Source organism: Bison bison, unplaced genomic scaffold, assembly GCF_000754665.1.
Source record: "Bison bison bison isolate TAMUID 2011002044 unplaced genomic scaffold, Bison_UMD1.0 scf7180017864526, whole genome shotgun sequence".
Taxonomy (NCBI): domain Eukaryota; kingdom Metazoa; phylum Chordata; class Mammalia; order Artiodactyla; family Bovidae; genus Bison; species Bison bison.
Genome location: NW_011495077.1, coordinates 748,306 through 751,253, shown reverse-complemented (window position 1 = coordinate 751,253; position 2,948 = coordinate 748,306). Strand labels below are relative to the sequence as shown.

Genomic DNA, 2,948 nt, shown 5'->3' with positions numbered 1-2,948 from the left:
AAGCTATAAGATGAAGAGGCCCAGAAGCAAGTTAATTCATGTTGACAAACCCCAGAAAGACCCCAGAATTAGCAGCCTCTGCCAGAGGAGCCTGGCGGGCTATCGTCCATAGTGTCCATAGCTCAGAGTCGGACACACCTGAAGCGACTAAGCAGCAGCAAAGCACCAGTGCGGTATTAAGTGAAAGTGTTAGTCACTCAGTCGTGTCCAACTCTTTGTGACCCCATGGACTATAGCCCACCAGACTGCTCTGCCCATGGAATTATCCAGGCAAGCATATGGGTAGCTATTCCCTCCTCCAGGGGATCTTCCTGATCCAGGGATCGAACACGGCTCTCCTGCATTGTAGGCAGATTCTTTACCATCTGAGCCATCAGAGAAGCCCAATATAGAATTAAACTGGTGGGTTATTTGGAAATCTGCAAAATGAGCACAGGACCTGATACTTGATCAGCTTCATATACCTGGAAATTACTAAGTAAGAAACTCAAATCCTGGAGTTCGGTTACTGATTCATTATCACAATTACAATATAAACTGGGGGAGAGACCAAGTTTAGTAGTGAATTTCCCCTATCAATGCTTCTTCCAGATATCACAGTGATTTTTAAAAATGCAAACAGCCACATAGTAAAGAAATGACATACAGATATCCATGTAGTGGGAAGTTTGCACTAAAGCAAAACCAGAATCTCCAATGAGTTAAATGAGACAGAATTGACTGTTCTGGTATAAAACATGCAGACTTCCATGCCAGATGTGTGAGACAGCATATCCCCATATTACATTCATGCACATAAGGAAATACCATAAAGACTAGCTCTTAGGATGTAGCAATAGTGAGGGGTAAATATTACCCAGGTATAACCACATTATTTTAGATAGATTTGAAAACTATCTAGTTTACTTGGAATCACAGGGAAAGAGGAGGCTAGGAATTGGAATTAATGATATGGCCAGTATACTGGTGGTAGTGGAGATTAGTGATGTTTAGGAACAGTCCAGTTAGTTGAGGAAGCTACAGTGACTGGAATGCCTGTTTATCTATGTCTGCATTTCCCCCTGATTACCAAAAACACTGTCATTCATTGAATTTCCCTTTTCCTCCAGACAATGGCTCTTCGTCAATGCTGGTCCCAGAGCAGCAGCAGGCATGGGTTTGGGTATGGGCTGCAGAGGGCTGAGGGGCACTGTGTGGAGGCACAGAGGTATGTGGCTGAGTCTTCAGGCTGGGATCCTCTGATGTACATGGAGCTGTAGCCCTCCTTAGTATTCAGAGTGACTCTCACTCGTCCTTGCTTCTTTTCATCCCCATTTACACTTATTACAAACAAGTTCTTGGGGGTCTTTGCAGGTTCCCATCTGTACCAGTGTAAAGCATAGAAAGAGCTGGAAGGGAAACTGCAGGTGAAATTGGTGCTCTCTCCTTCCTGAACCCACAGCAAGGGAGGACGCTGTTCCACAGTCAAGAGGCTGCTCACTCCTGTTCAGAAAGACAAGGTCACACATAGAAACTGATTTCTCTACAGTGTTCATTGCCTTCACACATTCCCAAATATTAGAATCTTGAGGTGCCTGACTGCATCTCCCTCCTTCCCCATCACCACCCCAGACTGTTCAGAATGTCTTCAGCAGCCCCAGGACTTACGGCCAAGATGAAGCCACAGGATCAGCCATGAGGCTGGCAAAGTGTTCCTCTCCATTTATCCTGATCAAGTATCCTCAGCAGAGGAACGTTCTGCAGCCTAGATCTGTGAAACATGTTGCTTCAGAAAATAGGTTTCTGTAACTGGTTGCCCAACCAATCAGAGACAAGACCACACACATGTGCTAGAAACACACCAACCATTTCTGCCCTAGAATCAGTTTCCTGTGGTTCAAAATGAGGGATCAAACACCGCTTTCTTGAGACCAACTTCACAAACATTGAGATGAGCTCACTACACAAAGAGAACTGACAACCTTTCAGAAGTGGGCTGCTTATCATGGACTGCTACTATTCAACTTGAGAGAGTGGGATGGTAATATGTGACATGAATCCCGCTTTGGTTAAAAATTTTTATATGTATTCTAAACAAAATTTTTAAAACTTTCAAACTCCCCAAATAGAAATGTTCACCCACATAATGTGCTGAATTTTCTTTTGCTTCATGTACATTATTCTAATATGAAAGTCACACAATAGAGTTACTATTATTCCTAATTTACAAATAACAAAAACTGTAGCTCAAAGAGTTTGGGTGATTAACTCAAGGTGGAATATCAGGGAAGTGGCATAGTAAGAATTAGAACACTTATCTATCTGGTATGGAGCATATCATGTTTGGAATTTGTCATGCCCCTACGTTAATGATATTCTGTAAATGTTTTCAATGTCAGAGGTTATATGTTTTAAAAATAATAGAGGTCTACTTGTTGATTTTATTTCTTTTTTTAAAAAGAATTTTCTTAATGTCAATCATTTTTAAAGACTTTATTGAATTTGTTACAGTATTGCTTCCGGGTTTTTTAATTTTTTTGGGGGGTGGGGACAAGGCATGTGAGATCTTAGCTCCCCGATCAAGAATCAAACCAGCACAGCACCCAATGCACTGGATAAGTACTTCAAGGACAACACAATACTATATTAAGATAGAGAGTTACTCTTGGGATGAGGAAAGGCCTGTGCTCCAAGTAAGGTATGGAGGGAGGGCTCCACTCTGACACTTACTCTGCAACATCAGGCAAGGTACTGAACCTCTCTCATGTTCAATTTCCATTTCTGTGAATAGTCAGTATCCTTCTGCTGGGCACTGGGCTCACAGTGGCATTCATCATCTCATTCACTTCTCCTGAGAACCCTGCATGGTAGATTCTATCAATATCCACCTTGCAGATATGAGGAAACTGAAGCATAAAAATAATTAAGTGATACTCCCAAGATCACTCAACTAATGAGTGGTAGGTCTG

General features: G+C 42.1%; 2 gene segments (V, D, J or C); both read right to left on the bottom strand.

Annotated features, from left to right (window-relative positions):
• LOC104981963 overlaps window positions 1-2,948 on the bottom strand; it is a 916,007-nt gene that overhangs the window by 594,447 nt on the left and 318,612 nt on the right.
• Window positions 707-1,738, bottom strand: LOC104981972. The segment is given in 2 exon segments: window positions 707-1,482; window positions 1,648-1,738. Coding segments are annotated over 2 exon segments (414 nt in total).